The sequence below is a fragment of the Zeugodacus cucurbitae genome, chromosome 3 (assembly GCF_028554725.1).
Source record: "Zeugodacus cucurbitae isolate PBARC_wt_2022May chromosome 3, idZeuCucr1.2, whole genome shotgun sequence".
Classification (NCBI taxonomy): domain Eukaryota; kingdom Metazoa; phylum Arthropoda; class Insecta; order Diptera; family Tephritidae; genus Zeugodacus; species Zeugodacus cucurbitae.
Window position 1 is genome coordinate 6,194,298 of NC_071668.1, and position 20,311 is coordinate 6,214,608.

General features: G+C 33.3%; 1 protein-coding gene across 12 annotated transcripts in view; it reads right to left on the bottom strand.

Annotated features, from left to right (window-relative positions):
- Nucleotides 1–20,311, bottom strand: part of LOC105218200 (vascular endothelial growth factor receptor 1) — a 66,655-nt gene that overhangs the window by 5,262 nt on the left and 41,082 nt on the right. For 5 of the 12 annotated variants that reach the window (XM_054226961.1, XM_054226965.1, XM_054226966.1 and 2 more), the window contains exons 2-12: nucleotides 18,346–18,662; nucleotides 9,395–9,787; nucleotides 9,203–9,330; nucleotides 5,517–5,691; nucleotides 4,208–4,612; nucleotides 2,073–2,224; nucleotides 1,536–1,710; nucleotides 996–1,465; nucleotides 610–907; nucleotides 392–550; nucleotides 10–300 (exon numbers count right to left, since the gene is read on the bottom strand). In XM_054226961.1, the coding sequence (XP_054082936.1) occupies nucleotides 10–300; nucleotides 392–550; nucleotides 610–907; nucleotides 996–1,465; nucleotides 1,536–1,710; nucleotides 2,073–2,224; nucleotides 4,208–4,612; nucleotides 5,517–5,691; nucleotides 9,203–9,330; nucleotides 9,395–9,787; nucleotides 18,346–18,454 (2,755 nt within the window). In that variant the 5' untranslated portion in view covers nucleotides 18,455–18,662. Of the gene's footprint in view, nucleotides 1–9; nucleotides 301–391; nucleotides 551–609; nucleotides 908–995; nucleotides 1,466–1,535; nucleotides 1,711–2,072; nucleotides 2,225–4,207; nucleotides 4,613–4,723; nucleotides 4,880–5,516; nucleotides 5,692–8,712; nucleotides 8,909–9,202; nucleotides 9,331–9,394; nucleotides 9,788–18,345; nucleotides 18,686–20,311 lie in introns of those variants that run through there. The other 7 variants (XM_054226968.1, XM_054226967.1, XM_054226962.1 and 4 more) reach the window with 7 other exon arrangements.

Below are 20,311 nucleotides of genomic sequence, written 5' to 3' on the forward strand. Positions count from 1 at the left end.
GGAACTTACTTGTAATTTTAACCGCCGAACTTAATTCGACAGAACCCAAACGATTTAGGGCCACACATTTGTAGACACCTTCGTGTTCAGGTTTGATATATTGTATAATTAGTTTGCTGCCTTCGTCCACTATGTCCACATAACTACTGTTATTCAGTTCAACATCATCTCTATACCAATGAACTTCGGCCGCTGGTATGGCTTCCGGCTGGCATTCCAATTGTAAAGCATCGCCAAGCTTGCGCTCCAATTTATCACTGTCATCAAGATTGCTTTGCACCATACGTGGTGCCAAAGGTTCTGCATAAGTAAATAAACATTTGCTTATTCTATATGTCACCCTTCAAGTTTGGTGATATGGATTATGGACCCGATTTTAGCGCAAACTTACCATAAACAAAAATGCTGCGATATTTGGTTTCTTGCAAATCGGGATTGTTCGCATTACGTCCACGACACTCATAGGTGCCCTGATTGCGTTCCTGAATGTTTTTGATTATTAGCGTTTTCTGATACGAGTAGTTGGTTGAGGAGTTGGTGATGACAAAATCTGAAACACAAGCATAAGTGAAAAATCGAAAATAATTGCAAAGTCAAAACACAACTTACTGCTGCCATCTTCCACCAATTCGCCATCTTTATACCAATCCAAATCATCAGAGAAGTAGTAAGACAGCGCAGCGCAGGTGAGTGTCACCTCATCACCACGTGCGATTTTTTTATTCTCATCCGTACCGAATATGGTCATATTGTCGTCTATATCGCCAATGAGCACATGACCTTTACCTTCATTCACTCCTTTCGCATTGCCTGCCACGCAATGCATAATACCTGGCTGTTCGGGCGTGAAATGCAGCTCATGTATATATTCGACCGCCATTTTGCCGGGTTGGGCATTCCGTGTAGACTATAGTAGGTTGTTATATAAGAATATTAAATGAAAATAAACATATTAGTATAAAAGTAGAAGTTAAGTGATAATAAACTTCGCATACATTAAAATTTTGTTCCAAACGCTTGTCACACGAGGGCCAACGCGGCGCTATGCTACATGGTGTAAATACCCATGAGACTATAGCGGCAGGATAAGCTAACACTTTACACTGCAAATGCGCTTCCTCGCCAGCCTGTACGTACACATCGTCCACAGTGACTTTGGGCTTGTCGCTGATGCTCACATTGAATTTCAACTCTTTCATCAGCAATTCATTCTTGGCGCGCACCACATATTCACCACTGTCTTCGAGTTGTGCATTCAGTATTTGCAGTGTTATTGAAGTGTCGGTTGTGTTGATGATATACTTTTTCGATGGATGAATTTGCGTGTTGTCCGGTTTGTGCCAAGTGAGCGTTGGGAAGGGATAACCGCGATATTTAACATTGATTTGCACCTTTTTATTGGCATTACTGGCGATTTTGTAATAACCGGAAGGCTCACTAATGTTAATATAACCCTCATCGCGATCTGGCAATGAATTTGTTTAAAAATAATTAAATAAGAATTGTGCTTAAATGAATATTGCGTGAAGACTTACTTAAAACTGTCATTTGATAATTGTTGCGTCCAACATTTTTCGAATGATCCGTGCAAATGCATTCATAGAGACCAGAATCTGATTTCTTAGCATTTAATATGGTCAACTTTGCCTCACCGATTTGATGTGTCGATGTTGAGTTTATAAATGCTGGTATACTTTTGATGATACGACTCTATAATGGCATGTTTAAAAATTTTTAGTAGAACGTAATGCTTTGTGGATGTTAATATTTGAAAGAGTATTGAGTAAAAATTTATTTGTGTCTTAAATAATATTTTAATAGAGTTGAACTTCCATAACTCGAGCTCTTGAATTGGAAATAGAAATAAATTTTCATATAAATTACCTTCCGTAACTCGGAAGTCTCTCAGACTTGAAGTTTTTTTTCGGGATTATTTTGATTGGAATTAAGGAAGTTCAACTGTATTTGATTTTTACTTTTTTTTTCCAATAAAATCTCTTTAGTTCGTCCATTTTATTTACTTAATTTATTTTTTCTTCAATTCTTTTAATTTTTCCTTAAATACAACTCACCTCATCAACGCCTGGTGGTGTTTTCCAATCTGTTGCGTAGTTAACATCAAAGGCGATTTTCGCATAACAATTCAAAGTGAAGTTTTCACCAACGTTCACATGTCCACGCGAATTCGAGGTTATAATCGGTTTCTCAATAAATTTCGTACTCGCTATAGTTTTACGATTTTGCATTACGCAAGCAAGAAATTGATATAAACATATAAGTGAATTTGTTCTTTTGTATAAATGTTACTAAATACTAAAAGCCAACATTACTTGGGGATAATACATAGAACAGAGGAGTACAAATTGTACGAAAAACATGCGAATACATAAAAATACAGCATAACAAATACAAATCAAATATAATACATACATCAATCTCACAAAACACTACAAAAATTGTACAATCTAATAAACAAATAAATACAAAAAAGAAATAAATCAAATGCAGTTTGAAAACATTCAATGAGTTAATGAGTAGTATCTACAATATACTTACATACAATGAGAATATAAAATGTGTGATGAAAACAAAAATACCTTGAAGCGCTTGAAATGACACTTATAGCGTTTTCTTTTCTCGATGAAAATGCTGCCTTTTTATATTTCAACATTATACAAATGCTCTACTACCTTTTTGAATGTTTTCCATTTTTTACGTGATAAAAGAACAGAGAAATGTCTTCCTATTATGCTAGTCAACTCTCATCCACAATTTGAAAATCCGAATACAGGGCAGAATAAATGTTACATTTTTTTGAGAAAAGAAAACGCTATTAGACTATGTACCAGTTCCCGAAGCTAATAATAAAATATGACAATAAAAGCTCAGTTTGTTTAAACACACTAGAATCTGTTAGGCAAAAAGCTCCTTAAAGATGTCAACAAGCTATGAAAGCATGTAGACATCGCCATCTTTTTTAGGTGAAATTATAAAGCCAAAGTTGTTTAAATAATAAATGATGAGCTATTTACATATGTACATATTTACATAAATATTTTAAATATTACCTAATTAAATTCAGAGTGTGTGCTTAATGTGTGCTTCAAAAGTCTCTTGTACGATAGTTTAATTGGATAGTAGGAGTTTTGAATTATATTAATTCAATATCTAGCTACTCATAAGTCTAGAACACCATAGTAACCTTAAGTAATGAAGCTTTCATTAACTTACAAGTATGAAGCTGTCATCATAGCAAAGTTTCTATTTTCCAACATTTAGATTAATTCGGCTTTAACAAACTTCTGCCGTTTTCAGAAGTACACGCATCGCAACATTTAACTTTTAACCCTAGAAGGTCATCGCTATTTTTATTACGTAGAGGTCATCCCTCGTCGATTCGACGACGGCATTACTCAAAGGCCTTAATATATTATCCTACCCATCAAAACCTACTAAAATCAATATATTCACATTACCTGGTTTATATATATTCTAAATAAAGCAATATCAAACAGTTTTTCTTAAATCTTTTATTAAATAAATAAAATTTTCACAGCTCTGATTCATTCGGCTTTTGTACAAAATAAACACTCGCGTCGTCGAAACGACGAGGCATGACTTTCCAGGGTTAAAATTTTGCACTTACCAAAAATAGTTCGCAGTAATATAAAACTTTGTAAGCGTGAATGGTACGAGCAAAATTTAAACCAAAAGCTTACGAAAGCTTTTCAACCTTCATTTAAGCCAACAGCTTTCGAAAGCTTTTTAACCTTCATTTAAGCCAAAAGCTTACAAAAGCTTTTGAAACTTCAGTTAAGCCAAAAGCTTACGAAAGCTTTTGAAACTTCATTTAAGCCAAAAGCTTACAAAAGCTTTTGAAACTTCAGTTAAGCCAAAAGCTTACGAAAGCTTTTGAAACCTCATTTAAGCCAACAGCTTTCGAACGAAATGAAAACGAAAAACGGGGTACACATGTACATATGTATTTAAAGTTTAATGAATAAATTGTGCATTTGGAAAAATTTTGTTCGAAAGTAAAAGTATATGAAGAGCTATAATTTTCCAGCCGAACGCATGCGCTTAAAAATGTAGTAACAAGAAAATTTCGTGCATCAAACAACAATTTCGAGAATAAGGATACGAAAAATCTACAAGGAAGTGTGTAGCTTTTAAAATACTGCAATAGCTGCAATTATATGAAACTTACATCGCAGCGCACCACGGAATCGTGAACTATGCCATCTAGTCGTTGGCGCAGCGCGTTTCAAAAACGGTCTCTTTGTGGCGCGCACACGTGTTGAACGCTGAGATTCGATTTCATAATTATGATTTTCTTCAACAACATTTCGCGCACTACTAACAATGTCTGTGAGATTGTCGTCTGCATGATTTTCAACTACTTTTGCGATTTTCGTATAACCAGAAATGGTAGTCGCGTGCGTCGTACCATAATCGTAACCGTCACCATTAGTAACACCCACAACATTTGCTATGCTATTGCTATTATGAATTCCAGCGCCAAATTTAATCTTATTTTTTTCATTAACAACATTGCCATCACCAAGATTAGTTGGGTCAATATTAACATCAACATCCACATCCACATCCATATCTGATACAACAACAGATTTATTCAATATTGAATACAAAACAGGCGATTTGTTTACTTTAGCTACATCAAAAATGCGGTTAGTGACAGACATAGTTTTGTTAGTTACTGTACTTGTTTCGGATTTCGTGCTTCGGCTTGGTCTGGGTCTGGGTTTATAAATGCGTTTAGTTTTTAAGGATATGATTTGTAGGACGTTGTGCTTTGGTACGATTGTAGTTGTGGTATTCATTGTAGCTATTGTAGCCTCCACCGATGCTATTTCCGATGCTTCAGATTGTCGAATATTAATACATATGTTTAATTAATTGAGTTTTTTCATGTTTTAGTGTTAAAGCAAAAAGATTTTAAACGTGTTACGCTCGTTTGTTAAGTAGTTATATACACACGTATGCAAGTACATACATATGTATTGCAATAACCACCGGAATGCCAGAGGCCCGAAATGGTGTATAAGGAGAAATAGAAAAATGCCATGTATATAAGTTTGTATACGAATAATAAACTATATAATTGAATACTTAGGAGTAAAATACTCGAATAAAATTGAAATAAAAAGAAGCTATACCAACACCATCTTTCAAGTATATGTATAATCAAAGAATATTTGCAATAAGTTATTCATAAATTTTGAGACCGCAACTCAGTTGTTTAAGACTAAACCTTAAACGAAATACACTAAAACATCTATGAAGTAGTTAACCCTTACACATTTTCGAATTTTAGTAAAATTTTCCAATCATTTGTACTAATTATTGATAGAACTAATAATTGTATACTTTTTCGTTCAGCTCAAACCGTAAATAAAAAAAGAAAAGAGTTTTCTTACAATAAATGTAACTGTAGTTAAATAAGATAGGTACAAGAGACACAGAAAACAATCACAAATGTGGGGTGCAAAACTCACGTATAACAGGTTCGTTACCAACAAAATGGATCTCAAAGGTTACTTCCTCCTCTTCATTATCTGGAGACGGCACTCTCGGACGGCACATATAGTTGCCGCTATCGGTTACGCCGCGTATTTCGACGACGAAACCGCGTTGTGGATCATAGCGGCCGGTACTTTCACTGGAAAATGTCTAAACAGCAATAAAGCGGTTGGTGTTGAATTTAGTATAGGTTTAATGTTTAAAATATTGATTAATATGAAGTAGCGGTAAACAGGTAAAGCGCACAAAAAGTAGAGCGGTGTGTTTGTGTAATAAAGAAAGCTCTTAAGTAAAAGGTGAGCAAAGCTAAGTACACGATTCTTCAGAATTGCATACAAAATGAAAAAAATATTGAAAATAACTTAAAATTATGTTTGATAATGTATGTATATATAAAAAATTGTGTTAAAATTTAGTAAGTATTGAACACTTATTCATTTAATGTTAAAATTGGTTTTCTAAACAAGCTTTTATTTGTTGTATAATGTATAATTGTAATTAAAAGGTTAGAAGTTAATCAAATATGTGTGAGAATGCGTATGGAAAATAAAATGTATTTATTTACAAAAAAAAAAAATAGTGTTTTACTTAGTATTTTTTATTCTATATAATTACATGTATAAATTACAAATATATACATTTTAATGAAACAAATTTTGCAAGATTTTTAAATGACATTTTTTAATAATTTTACTACTTAAACTCACCAAAATTAATATTATGCGTGTATAAACTGTTGAACTTATCTAGATTTGCATTGTTTAGCCGGAAAAGGTCCCGCCCTCTACTGCGTTGAATGTACGTATAAAATAAACTATATCGGTAACTTTCTCGGTAAGTCTACAAAACGTGTGTGTACTAAGTTCCAGCGACACGAGACACGACTCACGGTAATAATGCATTCCTTAAAAAAAAAAAATTCTTATTCCGAGCCATCACACAAGCAAAATCTGATGGTTTCTCTTTCCCCCTTCATCTTTGTCTTTCTCTGATATTCTTTTATGTTATATGCTATTTCTGCATAATTTGGAAAACTAATCTTAATCTATATATAAAGACTGAAGTGGACTCTCCCCAACTGAATCCGACCAGATAAGTTATCTCTCTTACTCTGGGATTAAACTGTTGTATGAAAATATATCAGGTCTACAACTTTGCTTCCGCTGTTATCCAATAGATGTCTCTAGGTTCAAGCACTGGTCGATAAAATAGTTTTATATCGATCGTGGACATTTGTGTCAACATTAACCCAACAAAATATTTGTAGAGATCTGTTTGCATCCCAAACTTATTCTCAACTGAAAATGTCACTTTTTGAGCCGAATTTTCGATATTTGCGGGAAATTTTGCTTTTCTTTTTTAATTCCAAGAAAAGTGCGGCTGAGGCTGTCCTAAGTGAAAGCACATGTCGCGAATGGTTTCAACGTTTTAAGAATGGTGATTATGAAGCCGAGGTTATGCTCTGCATTTGGTGGGACCAGCTGGGTGTGATATATTATGAGCTGCTAAAGCCAAGTGAAACCATCATAGGAGATCAATACCGAACGCAAAAAAAAAAGAAAACCGGCCGCAGTACGAGGAAAGACACGACAAAGTCATTCTCCAGCATGACAATGCTCGGCCTCACGTCGCAAAGGTGGTCAAAAAATATTTGGAGATGCTGAAATGGGAGATCTTATCCCACCCGCTGTATTCTCCAGACGTTGCTCTGACTACCACTTGTTCCGATCGATGGCACACGGTCTAGCTAACGAGCACTTCAGTTCTTATGAAGAAGTCAAAAATTGGATTGATACTTGGATCGACTCGAAAGATGAGGAGTTCTTTCGTCACGGTATACGCATGCTGCCAAAAAGATGGTTGTAACCATTTTTATAAAGGGTGATTTTTTAAGAGCTTGATAACTTTTTAAAAAAAAAAAACGCATAAAATTTGCAAAATCTCATCGGTTCTTTATTTGAAACGTTAGATTGGTTCATGACATTTACTTTTTGAAGATAATTTCATTTAAATGTTGACCGCGGCTGCGTCTTAGGTGGTCCATTCGGAAAGTCCAATTTTGGGCAACTTTTTCGAGCATTTCGGCCGGAATAGCCCGAATTTCTTCGGAAATGTTGTCTTCCAAAGCTGGAATAGTTGCTGGCTTATTTCTGTAGACTTTAGACTTGACGTAGCCCCACAAAAAATAGTCTAAAGGCGTTAAATCGCATGATCTTGGTGGCCAACTTACGGGTCCATTTCTTGAGATGAATTGTTCTCCGAAGTTTTCCCTCAAAATGGCCATAGAATCGCGAGCTGTGTGGCATGTAGCGCCATCTTGTTGAAACCACATGTCAACCAAGTTCAGTTCTTCCATTTTTGGCAACAAAAAGTTTGTTAGCATCGAACGATAGCGATCGCCATTCACCGTAACGTTGCGTCCAACAGCATCTTTGAAAAAATACGGTCCAATGATTCCACCAGCGTACAAACCACACCAAACAGTGCATTTTTCGGGATGCATGGGCAGTTCTTGAACGGCTTCTGGTTGCTCTTCACCCCAAATGCGGCAATTTTGCTTATTTACGTAGCCATTCAACCAGAAATGAGCCTCATCGCTGAACAAAATTTGTCGATAAACACATTTCGAACCGAACACTGATTTTGGTAATAAAATTCAATGATTTGCAAGCGTTGCTCGTTAGTAAGTCTATTCATGATGAAATGTCAAAGCATACTGAGCATCTTTCTCTTTGACACCATGTCTGAAATCCCACGTGATCTGTCAAATACTAATGCATGAAAATCCTAACCTCAAAAAAATCACCCGTTACAATAAAGCCTTATAAAGCAAAGGCCTAATATAAAAAATCATTAAATGTTGATTTGTATTTACTACGATTACAATCTATAAATCTAGTTATATAAATCTTGTGAATTTCATATCTTTGTGTTTATAAAGAATAATGCCAAATAATTACAAATTTTTACATTTTGGCATATTGCCACAACTACTTTACTATGTACTCTGTGTACTATCTACGCTAAGTACTCTATATACATATATTGATTTGGGGATAACTATGAATGCTTGAATGTATATATATACAACTGATTACGAGATCTACTAATGTATATAGGTAGTTGTTGTTTTTTAAGGTAAAAAGGGTAAACAAGACGTGGGTAACATACGTTTCACTTCAATCGAAATGGGATATGTGCTTCCATTTCGGGTAAAACATTCCAAATCGACAATTCTTTCCAAATTGCGTACAATGAAACCGATTTTCGGATCGAATCCAATTGAGTCATACACATTGTCCGGTGGAAAGCTTGAACAATTTGGCGCCAACTTAGAGGAACACAAAGCTGTGGCCTGCACCCCATTCTAAATGTAATGTATTAAGCCAAAAATAAATGTGTGTAGCAACCACAACCATTTTAGTAAAGACGAAAATTAAATGACACATCAGACGTAAATATGTGATAATAAGAAATATATGTAAATAGTATTGATAAACATTAATTTGAATTAAATATTTCATTAAAAGTGTAATCGAAAAGCTTATTATGTGCGTGTATGCGAAAAGTGTAAAAATTGCTAGATTGAAAGCAATAAAACTGTGCAACAACAAGTCAAAATAACTAAATATATAAGTGTTTATATAGTATGTATACTTACTTCACCATGCGGTGTGGTTAGGAGCACTTCTATATTAGGCATAGTTGGTTTACATGGTATGACCGTATCCTGATATTGAATCGCAGTTATGACCGGAAAATCGATTTCTGCCAGAAGATTATCTGGATCTGTTGGGGAGCATAGCATAGCGTTAGTAAATACAAACTGCGTTTGCAGCGCATTTATGCTTACCATTAACATAGATGTAAATCGAAGAGGCTTTATTATTATTAACCAACTCTACTAGTTCCTCGTCCGCCATCTCGTCTATGTCCTTTTTAATACTTGAATTTTTTACACAATAGTAATTGCCCAAAGCCGAATGTGAAATATCCAGCAGATATAACATACTGCCGTAGGGACGTTGTGGGTCGCCCGTGTCAAATATTTTCACTTCGGGTTCAGTTAAGTAAGAAGTAGGTAATTTCCACAACATTGGCTCATCGGCCTCACAACGTATTGTATAATTGGTATTTAATTCAAGTGTTACATATTCCATGAGAGGTGTGATTAATGGCGCGCCATATTCGACGGCATAGTTACGACGGAATTCCTGATCGTCGTTGGTTGGATACGATTGTGGCGCTGAAATAGAAAACGAAAACAAAAATAATAATTTGGTATAATTGAGTTATCGCTTTAAAGTTTAACAGTTTAAATAGCTTTGAAAATAACGGTCATTTGATTCATTCATGAATTAAATTATTAATTTTATACTTTCTTAATATATCTTTCTTTTGTGAAAATACCTATTATTTAAGTAACAAATCCGTACATATGTATTTATATATATGTATATATATATCGAGTGCTCTAGATACTTGACGCACGCATTTCAAAACATATGTACAAATAAACATAGATATATGCACTCACAGTGAAATAAATTTTAATAAAACTGTTGCAAGCCACAAAGAGACAGACAACGAAAATCGGATGCACACAATTAAATTCTGTCGCCAGTGGCGCCAAAGTCCAATTCTATTTGCTCACAAAGAACTTCATTGCTTTTTGCACTTCGGTACGACATGGATGAGGTGGCGTTTCAATTAAATACAGCTGTGCAGCAGTAGGAAAGTTATTTGCGATCATTTACGAATCGATTGGAAATGATAGCCGAATTGATATTGACAAAATGGTGCAAAGTAACGATATATTCCACATTGTAAATTTTGAAGGAACTATATGCTATATCTATAATAAATGATATGCATGCAATTGTGGAAATTTGTTATTTAAAAAAATATATTTTATTTTTCTTTGATAATTTTTGTACGAACTGCAACTCACGTGAACGTGCTTATAGGAGAGCAGGTAAGGATAATTACTATTGTTATATATTTGTCAACGGCACTTGTCAATATGCCAAATACGAATGCTCATTTGTTATCACTTTTACCATGGCATGAAAGGGCTCCATGCCTTGCATACTAAATATAAACAAATCTATGTAGGGGCATATGTGAGTTGCATGCATTGCATTATACAAGTAAAATTCTGTGCCACACGCAACTGTTATTAACTACGTACATTACTCGTAAGCAATATTTAATTATACATTATTACATATATGTATATGCATGCACTTCTTGGCCAAATATATTTGTTGTACTAGATTTGTGTAAACTGTGGCAAAATTTTGCACAAGAGTGTAGCAGTTTTATCAACCAACAAGTAAGGAAAGGCTAAGTTCGGGTGCAACCGAACATTTTATACTCTCGCAATTTATTGTTATATTTTTATATTAAGATAACACACACACATCGACCCATATATTCGGCATAAAATTCAATAGAATAACGAAAATCATCATAAATAGTATATGGAGACTGAGGTAATTCCTAAACCGATTTCACTCGTTTTCACCACCAAGATACAATATATCGAAGACCATACGCTCACTTAATTTTATATTACCTATAATTAGGTATATGGGATCTGGGGGAAGTTATGACCCGATTTTAACCATTTTTGGTACAGAGACAACTGTTATAAAAAAAATACTGAGGGAATGAATTACATTAAAATATACGATTGATTAACCTACATATATTTTCGGTGAAAAATTACCCTTAGGAACTGAGTTCTTCATGTTCGATATCAGGGGCCTTGAAAAGTCATGGTCCGATTTTGGCAATTTTTCCACAAGTGATGTCACAGATCAAATACAGTATTTGTGTAAAGTTTTATTCCGATATCTTCATTGGTTCCTAATGTATATATGTGACCTGGTCTACGAAAAGGGAGCTAACGTGCGAAAACTAGTTTTCTGGGAAACAGCTGTTTAAAAATAAACAACTCGTTTTGTCAGTTTCGCGTTATCTCATTGCGAAAATTGATTTTTTGACACCTAAGCCCCCTTTCCGTACATCAGGTGACATATTATAAAGTGAACGAATCAGATGGAATTCAAAATCTGAGTGCAGCTTCTTTCTGATGTTTCTTCTGTAAAATTTAGTGTTTCTGACGTCTTTCGTTGGTGAGTTAACGCACTTTTAGTAATTTTCAACCTAACCTTTGTATGCGAGGTGGGCGTGGTTATTATTCATCCGATTCGATATTCGATTTCTTTCATTTTTGGACTGTATAAGGAAATGGCTAAAGGAGGCGACTGTAGAAAGTTTAGTTTAAACAGTTTTTTTGGTTTGCAAGATATATACAAAACATCTATTTGAGGGCGGGGTCCCGCCCACTTGAAAAAAAAATTACATCCAAATGTGCCCCTTCCTAATGCGATCCTATGTTCCAAATTTTTTTAATAACTTTATTTATGGCTCAGTTATGACACTGTATAGGTTTTCGGTTTTCGCCATTTTGTGGGCGTGGCAGTGGACCGATTTTGCCCATTAACCACCAACACCGTTGCCCATTAACCCACCCGTATATTTGGGTATAATTGGTTGATGAACGTGAAATCGTCTGCTTTTAGGTGAAACGATTTACGACACAAACGAACGGATGGAACTATATTTATCTTTACAACAGATCACTAAATATCACACAAAAGGTATGGGCATAGAACTTAAAATATAAAACAAAACTGTTATGTGTCAACTGATTTCCCGAAAATTTACTTAAACGGTGTATAATACTACTAATACATTTTACTGATCTCTGGCCATATTTTAAACTGCTCTCATTGTTACAAATTGCGGGAGTGCTCAACATACGGTTACACCCGCACTTATGCCTCCCTTATTTGGCGTTCAATTCACTTATGCACTTTAGTCGTTATCTAACATGTACCGTCTCTTCAGTGTAAATAAATAAATGTTTTTTTATGTCTTTACTTCATTGGAAATACGTACGTTCAACTTGCACAGATTCAAAATGTTGATTTGGCATTGGTACGTGTTTGAATTTTTAACACAAGACTACAAGAAGTATAAAGCGGTGTTGACTTTTGGCTAACACTTCAATGAATGATACCAACGATTTGCATTTAAATCACCCATCGACACTTTATATATTAAATGCAATTATATATTAAATGCGCGTAGAAGAATAAGCGCGAAAGGTTTGGCTTAAGGGAACTACGCATAGAGTATTATATGATTACATATTTATTGTAAATATCTGTTTGTAAACGTAATAGAGCATAAACAAATAATTACAGAGAAGGCGTGCCCAAAAATCTATGGTTATCAATAAATTATATTTAAGGCTGACAGCGCTTCTCTTGGTTGACAGTGCGTATGAGTTATTTATTAAAAAATAAATAATTTTTGACAAAACGGCAAACGATTTGTCATGTTATAATCGTAAATTTCAATGGATTAGAAAATATTCTCAGAAAATCTAACAGCGACATGAAGCATTTTGTAATGATACTGTATATGTAAGTACAGCATACATATTTTTTAAATTATTTATAAGCATATTTTTGCTTAATTATTTAAAATTATAATAATAAGTGTATATTTTCTAAAAATGCAGCCATTTTTATCTAAACTCATTTATCAATTTGCTACTATTACAAAGCATTTGTTTTCGACTTGTAACGTTCCAGTTTAGAGAATTATTAACAGTATTAAGCAAGCCGGACACGAACTCGCAACAGTAGCAATCTACATAACATTTGTACATACTATATACATACATACAAACATGCACATTCAAATATATGTAAATATATATAACATTTAGTATTTGTAAACACAACATCGTTGTAGCGCAATGACTTTGAACAATGCACTGAAAAACTATTTTTAGATCTAACTTCGCCGTCTGTTGGAAAAGCAACAACACTAGTAAGAAGGAAAATACAAAAAATCTGTAGCTAAGCTGATAATGTTACAAAAATGAATTGTTGTAAAAAATTATTACGAATTTACATTATACAAATCGCTTTGATAAGCGAGTAAATTTAAATTTTATTACATTTGTTTAGGTTATAGCGTAGCTTCAGTTTGGGAGGCAGGAAATATTTTTAGTTCAACAAAAAATAAATTTCTGCTACATAAAGCATTTTTGAATTATTAATATAAAACGTTTTTTTTTTATATATTTAAATGAATTGCTTTTAAAATAATTTTTTGTTCTCAAAAGAGTATAGTATATAAAAATATAAACAACTATCAACTGATAATAAATAATCTCAAGGTTAAGACTTTCCCTGATGTAAATAAAAATTACGTCGATTACTACAGTTTACAACAAATAAATAAATTGTCAACAAATAAAATCAATTGATTTTAATAACGTAACCTCACTTTTTGCGCAAGCGAATGTCATAACATATAAATTATTTGGATTACTACATATCGTTACAATTTTTCAAAAAAATTGTAAATATAATTTAATTCTAAGAACCTAACCTCACTTTTTTAAATAAATTATTTTGATTTGCTTTAGTAGAATATTGGTTTAGTACTTCATGCACCAGCTCTTATTAACATTTAGAACCTAAGGTCTTATAAATATTAAAAACTCTCTCAGTTCTTAAGATATGATATTATGAAAATCGTTAATGTTAAAAAAAACAAAATAAATGATTGTGAATTGTTGGGTTTACGTTCGCAAAATGTCAACAATATGTTTATGCACATACACACATACATATAATACCTCAAATATGGGTAATAAACAAATGATGCGAAGAACATTAGAAATTCCCTAACACTCATAACAATAATAGAAAATGTTATTAGAAGCGATTATCGCTAATAAATACTTATTATACACATAACAATAAAATAAAAAAGTCAAATTAAACAACAAAACATATGTATGTATGTATATATATTTATATGATTACACGAGCGTTCAGACGTAGGTTTTTTATAATGTTCACGTATACTTACATAGCTATAAAATATCTACATATATGTAAGTTTGTATGTATTTAAAATGTATTATAATTGCAATGAAAATAATTGTAGTAAATTTGAATAATTCTAGCAATTTGAGCTTAAGCTTTGGCGAATGGTTGGAAAAGCACTTTACACATAATGAAGTTAATTTGTCTTCGAAGATTTTCTACTTAGATTTTGTGTGCGAAAACTGAAACTTAAATATTAAAAAAAATAAGTAAGGAAGGGCTAAGTTCGGGTGCAACCGAACATTTTATACTCTCGCAATTTATTAATGTAATGTTAAAAACATAACACAATTCGAACCATATATTCGGCATAAAGTTCAATAGAATAACGAAAATCATCATAAATAGTATATGGGGACTGAGGTAATTCCCGAACCGATTTCACTCGTTTTCACCACCAAGTCTATACGCTCACTTAATTTTATATTACCTAAAATTAGGTATATGGGATCTGGGGGAAGTTATGACCCGATTTTAACCATTTTTGGTACAGAACCAAACTGTTATAAGCAAAAAATTCAGAGGGAATGAATTACATTAAAATATCTGAGAGATTTACCTATATTTTCGGAGAAAAATTACACTTATTCACTAAGTTCTTCATGTTCGATATCAGGGGCCTTGAAAAGTTACCGTCCGATTTTGACAATTTTTCTACAAGTGATGTCACAGCTCAAATACAGTATTTGTGTAAAGTTTTATTCCGCTATCTTTATTGGTTCCTGATGTATATATTATAAAGTGAACGAATGAGAAGAATTCAAAATTGAGTTATGTATATGGGAAGTAGGCGTGGTTGTGAACCGATTTCGCCCATATTCCAACCGTGTTGTCAGGGTGTCAAGAAAGTGTTATATACCGAATTTCATTGAAATCGGTCGATTAGTTGTTAAGATATGGTTTTGACCCATAAGTGGGCGACGCCACGCCCATTTTCCATTTTGTAAAAAAATCTCAGTGCAGCTTCTTTCTGCCATTTCTTCTGTAAAATGTAGTGTTTCTGACGTTTTTCGTTAGTGAGTTAGCGCACTTTTAGTAATTTTCAGCTAAACCTTTGTATGCGAGGTGAAGTCCTCTCTCGACGAACAAAAACCAAACTCTACAAGTCTCTCATCATTCCCGTCCTACTTTACGGTGCAGAAGCGTGGACGATGTCAACATCCGATGAGACGGCACTAGGAGTTTTCGAGAGAAAGGTTTTGCGGAAGATGTATGGTCCCTTAAATATTGGCAACGGCGAATACCGCAGACGATGGAACGATGAGCTGTACGATTTATACGACGACATTGATATAGTTCAGCGAATAAAAAGACAGCGGCTACGCTGGCTAGGTCATGTTGTTCGAATGGATGAAAGTGCTCCAGCTCTAAAAGTATTCGATGCAGTACCCGCTGGTGGAAGCCGAGGAAGAGGGAGACCTCCACCTCCTCCACGATGGAAGGACCAGGTGGAGAGGGACCTGGCTTCGCTTGGTATAACCAATTGGCGCCAAACTGCCAGAAGGAGGGATACGTGGCGCGCTGTTTTGGACTCGGCTATAACCGCGTAAGCGGTGTCTACGCCAGTCAAGAAGAAGAAGAATAAGGAAATGGCTAAAAGAAACGACTACAGAAATTTTGGTTTATACAGTTTTTTTGATTAGTAACTGCTGTTTTTTTGGTTTGGAAGATATATACGAAAAACATATTTAGGGCGGGGTCACGCCCACTTAAAAAAAATTAAATCTAAATGTGCTCCTCCCTAATGCAATCCTATGTTCCAAATTTTATTTTCATAACTTTATTTATGGCTTAGTTATGACACTGTATAGATTTTCGGTTATCGCCATTTTGTGGGCGTGGTAGTGTTTTAGTGTGTGGGTAGTTTTTTCAATAAATATTTTCTATTTACTACACAAAGTTTTACATTTAATGCTATTTTTTTGTACACATCTGTACAAAAAATATAAATATGCAAATATATTAACTATATGCATGCGCTTATCTACGTATTTCCCTGAGAAATATGAAATGTGTAAACTATGAAGTGTAATGTATGCACTTGTAAGTATGTAAGTAAGTAAGCTGATAGGCTACGAAGTTGTTTTTTTTTAGTACTCACCAGCAAATGCGGCGGACTTAGTTAACTTAAAGGGCATAATTGGTACATTAAAGCAACAAGCGTAATTTACGAGATAATTATTTATATGCAGCCATATATTCTAGCTGATAACAACATGCCAATATAGTGGGACCAAAGAGCTACTGTATGCACACTGTTTGTTGAAATTAATTACTTTAGATCTACAAACACTTACACAAATATAATACTATAAATCTCAATGCTATTTCGTTCAACAATTACATAAATTAATTGGTGCTAAATGATTTTGGGAACCGAATTTGGTGGATTATTTTAGTACGGCAATCAGAGAGTGTTTAAGTTATAAGTTGCATTCAACTTGAGATTTGTGCAATAAGATGAAAAATTAACATAACCTCCGCTGTAGAGTCAACTAAAAAAAAATTTTAAATAATAAATTTTTTTAACAGCCGGTTTCACGAAAGTTTTTAATGGAAAATTAAGTTCCATTTAGTTTTAATTTTAATTTTTATTTAACTTTGCACTTAAATTTCCTGCGTTTCACCATTATTGACATTTGGCATCCAAAAAATTAAAAGGCAGGGATGTTAGTAAGAATAACAGCTGATTTATGTAAACAAATAAGTTGAATTTCTTTGTCAAAATGGTAAACAAATGGGAATTCAGCTGATAGAAAAGCGTAACCATGGTTACATATGACACTATTTAAATAATATTTAAATGGCAAAGCGTGACCGTTTAAATAAAAATTAAATCAAATGGTGAAACTGAAATTTATTATTTTTCACTTAAATTTGTTTCGTGAAACCGGCTGTAATAGAGAACTTTTTTCAAATTTTTCAATAATTTGAAACATGAAAAGTAAATCTAGTTATAGTTCATCCTCACAATTATAGTGCTACGTTCTCGCAAGAAGAGTTGCCGGAACTATTCAATTATGTATTTCTCAAATTCTCGATTCTTACTTTAAATTATATAGATTTAAAAAAAAAATATTCTAGTATTAGGTCTACAACTTTGCTTCCGCCGTTTTTTTGTAAATTTAAGGATTTGTTTGTTTAAAAACTGTTACAAATGTCGATGAGTCTCAGCCTCATTTTTCTTGGAATTAAAAAAGAAAAGAAAAATTTCCCGCAAATGTCGAGAATTCGGCTCAAAAAGTGACATTTTCAGTTGAGAATAAGTTTGGGATGCAAAGAGATCTCTCCAAATATTTTGTTGGGTAAATGTTGACACAAATGTCTAAGATCGATATAAAACGATTTAATCAACCGGTGCTTAACTCTAGAGACATTCCCGCAACTCAAAAAGTGACATTTTCAGTTGAGAATAAGTTTGGGATGCAAACAGATCTCTACAAATATTTTGTTGGGTTAATGTTAACACAAATGTCCAAGATGGATATAAAAAAAGTCGATTTAATCGAACAGATATATAATAATAATATTTTAATAGAATCATTGAATTTCTGCTATCAAAATATGAGCATAAAAAGTGAGGTTAAGTTTGTAACGGCGAACCTATTATTTTTTCTCTTAGAGAGTAAACAATTTTAGTGTTCCCTGGAAACGTTTTCTAATTTTGTCTAACAATGTACTACGAATAGAAATTCAAACTAATATTATTCTTCACTAAAAGTTAATAACAGTTATTAATCAATAAATGTTGTCGAAATATTGAAGCATTTTCAAAAACTTCACTTCATTTCTGGCATATGTATTTAAGTAAACCAGTACTCACCGGCTTCAACGCTCCATAATGTTGTTAAATGTAGAAGAAATAAAGCCGTAATTAAGCTGGTTTTATTCAGACTACCGCTCCTCCGAAGATTTGTGTGTGGAAGTCTCATCTTGATTTTGATGTGTTGAAATGTGTTGAAATATTTGTACAATTCATTTAAAACTAAAACTTGTTTGTAAACAAGTATGTTTTTGTTGTTTTTTTTTTGCTTTTTGCTGCGTCAATTTTTCACTTTGTAACTCTTAACACTTCAATACAGTTTTACTAAGCATCTTAATCTTAATTATTTACCGAAAGTTTGCGCAATGAAATCACATCTTAAACAATACAGAAAAGAGATCTGTAATTAATTTGGAATTTCATGTATTTATTTATTTATTAACTGGCTTTTTGCGCACTGTTTTGTGTGAGGCATTTAACTTTCTTTTACACAATTTTTTTTATTACTTCAACACTAAAACGCATAATTTCTAAACGAATTACAAACAGTTTTCAAATGCACATTTAATCATAATTTTGCTTTAAGTAATTAGTAATATCTTGTTTGAACGAATGTTGCGCGTCGACTTAATGGCTTCGCACTGTACGCGACCAAGTCCGTTCAACGACTACTCTCAGATTGTAGATATGTATTGTTTTCAATCAAAATTTGTAAACAACAAAAATGAGCAGTAAAAAATCCTATAATTTTTATCACACATTTGTATGCTCATATCCATTTACATACATACATACATTTGTGCGGGAATACTGAGAAGTCTTTAATAAGCATATCAAATGGCATGTATGTCTTACAAGACTGCTACTTTGCTTAAACGGTTTGCTTTTGTTGTCGCTTGAGTTACTGTTTACCACTTCTTCGAGTAATCGCAAGTCATTTTATCTGAAATTATAAGAAGAGAAGCAAAAGGTTACTTTCTGTAGTTTCATTTAAATGATGCCTTTAGCATAAGTACTAACTAATGATATAAAATAAAATATAAGTAAGGAAGTACCAAGTTCGGATGCAAACGCAAAGACACAGGTTTTTGTAATAACAAATAAGATAAATAATAATAAAAAGCGTTTGAAAGAAGCCTAAATGAGAACAAATCTTAATTTTATATGCTCGTTTGTAAAAAAAAATATAATAAATTATAAATAATAAATTCTTTTTTAATTGCCACAATTCTGATCTTTTTCGGGCTAGTTAATTTTCAGTACAGAAATTCAATGTTGTTTCTTGCTAACTAGTTCGAATTTGCTAGTTCACAGCTACAGCCTTGCAAAAACCACCATGAGGTGAAGTTTTTGCTTTGTGCAAAATGTTGCGAGAGTATAATAATAATATGTTCTTATCTAAAAGTACAAAAAATAATAAATTTACTTTATTATAAACTTAACATGAAGCTCTTAATATAACGTAAAAACGCTTCTGAGGATAATATTGTGATAAGAAAGCGACTAGGTTCTCATAAGCTTTGGTCTGCTGACAAGTATCCAATGTTGTTTTTGTATTATTCGCAAACTTCTCTCTTTAAACTCAAACATTTTTGAAGTTTTTAGTTTAGAACGGTGGTCAATCAGGAACAGCACAAACAAACAGACGCTTAAATAATTAGGGAATTAAAATTTCACCCACCACCTATAATAACCGACTTTTTGCAAAGTTTTACTTTTTTGGAATAGCAAAAATGAAAAACCATTTAAAAACCCCAATTGGGGGAGCTACAAACGTATAAACTCATCATATGTGCGAAAAATATAATCATAGTTATTGTTCGAGTATGTATAAGCACGGAACTACATATGTGTACAATGTAAATAATGCTTCTCAATAAATGCGTACACGCGTCTCAAATTAAGCCTCGAATTGTGGAGCGTATATTGTCACAAATTTGAAAAGCAGACTTTGTGTTGTTATTTATGGATATTGTCATGAATGCCCATATTTATATAGAACGGAAGTCTCGAGTTTTTGGTGCAG